This window comes from Talpa europaea (genome assembly GCF_964194135.1).
Source record: "Talpa europaea genome assembly, chromosome: 1".
NCBI classification, from domain to species: domain Eukaryota; kingdom Metazoa; phylum Chordata; class Mammalia; order Eulipotyphla; family Talpidae; genus Talpa; species Talpa europaea.
In genome coordinates this window covers 8,672,183-8,674,171 of record NC_140073.1, presented here as the reverse complement: position 1 = coordinate 8,674,171, position 1,989 = coordinate 8,672,183, and the positions used below count along the sequence as shown (strand labels likewise).

Sequence of the window (1,989 nt, the reverse complement as noted above, 5' to 3'; positions counted from 1 at the left end):
TTTGAGGAAACACCATACTCTTTTCCATAATGGTTGCACCAATTTATGTCCTCTCCAATGGTATATGAATGTTCTTTTTTCTCAGTCTTCTTGCTGACACTTCCTGTTTGTTATCTTCTTGATAATAGTTATTCTAACAAATGTGAGATGATTTATTAATGTGCATTTTCATAACAACAGATAATCAACATCCTTTAATTACCTCTTGGCCATTTGTATGTTTTCTTTGGTGATACATCTGTTGAGATTCTCTATCCTTTTTTTTTTTTTTGAATCAGGCTTTTTCATTGCTATTGTTGAGTTACATGAATTCTTCATGTATTTTTAATATCAACCTCTTTGTCAGACGTTTGATTTGCTAATATGTTCCCCCACTCAGGGGGTTGACTTTTTGTTCTGATAATGGTTCCTTTTGAGGAATTTTTTTAAAAAAGAATTCCATATTATTGAGTGATTCTTCTTGAAGTATTAATCCTAAATTTTATATTTTTCAAGACTTCTGCTTTATATATTTAATCAATAGCCAGGGAAATCATAACAAGAAATTAGAAATTTTGGGGCTCAGAGAAGTAAATATTTTCCCTAAATAAATCTTCTATGGATGAACTCTCTTATTATAAATACTACGTAACTAAAGTATGAATCCTACTGAAGACTTTGCCTTTCCCACTGTCTTTTTAAAGGCATTCTTAACCTCTTTATTCCTCAGACTATAAACAAGTGGATTCAGCATAGGGATAATCATGGTGTAGAATACGGATGCCATTTTGTCTGTGTTCATGGAATGGCTGGAACTGGGCTGTAAGTACATGAAGATGCCTGTCCCATAAAAGATGGAGACAGCACTGAGGTGGGAAGCACAGGTGGAAAAGGCTTTTTGGCGTCCATCAGATGAGCGTATCCTCAGAATGGTGATAAATATAAACAGGTAGGAGATCGAGATGACCAGGACAGAAAAGAGGACATTGAAACCCACCACAAAAAACATTACCATCTCAGTGGTGTGGGTGTCTGAGCAGGAGAGAGTCAAGAGAGGAGGAGCATCACAGAAGAAGTGATCAACCACATTGGACCTACAGAAGGAGAGACTGAAAATGTCCCCAGTGTGTATGGATGCATTCAGGAGACCACAGAAGTAGGACCCTGTGACAAGACACACACACACACCTGTCGTCATGGTGGTGGTATAATGGAGGGGTTTACACACAGCTGCATGGCGATCATAGGCCATTGAGGCAAGGAGGAAACTTTCAGCAGTGATAAATGCTACAAAGAAGAAGAACTGGGTGGCACAAGCATTGTAGGAGATGATGTTGTTTCCTGTGAAGAATCCTGCCGTCACCTTGGGAGTGACGGCTGAGGAGTAAGCAAAGTCCACCAGAGAGAGGTTACTGAGGAAAAAGTACATGGGTGTGTGGAGTCTGGAGTCCAACAGAATCAACTCCATCATCCCCAGGTTCCCAAGCAGAGTGATAAGGTAGATGAGAGAGAAGATTATGAAGAGAGGGATCTGCAGGTTTGGGTCATTGGTTAAACCCACAAGAATGAACTCAGTCACCTCTGTATTGTTCTCCATGAGGATCATTTGGGACTTATGTGACTGCGCTATAGTCCTGAGGAAGGAAGGACATTGAGAAACGGAGGGAAGACTATGCTGAAATCAATCAACATATCCACTCTGACTTATTTCAGTATTGTGGTAACTTGTTTCCAGAAATCTTTAAGATCCAAAGCTTGGCCATGATAGCAAAATGCAGTTTTAGATTATTTATAGATCATTGGCTATTCCAGAGAAAATGATTTGGAGGTTATGTTTCCCAATTTCCTAACTTCATAAAAGAATAAATTAAGGTAAAGAGAAGAAAGAACTTACGCAAACTCATCAGATTAGCTACTAACTGGCGCAACTCAGGCTGATAATTCAGAGTTTATAAAACAAACATTAAACTAGAATAATAGTAAAAATAATGTGAAATTGAGTTAACTTTA

At 38.3% G+C, this 1,989-nt stretch overlaps 1 protein-coding gene across 1 annotated transcript; it reads right to left on the bottom strand.

Annotated features, from left to right (window-relative positions):
- Nucleotides 1-269: 269 nt before the first annotated feature.
- LOC311170527 (olfactory receptor 5B12-like) lies at nt 270-1,585 on the bottom strand (the record flags this gene model as incomplete). The annotated part of the gene is made up of 1 exon (XM_084232938.1): nt 270-1,585. One exon carries the CDS (start codon nt 1,583-1,585, stop codon nt 632-634), a length of 954 nt encoding a protein of 317 aa, XP_084089064.1. The 3' UTR covers nt 270-631.
- Between the last annotated feature and the right edge of the window lie 404 nt (nt 1,586-1,989).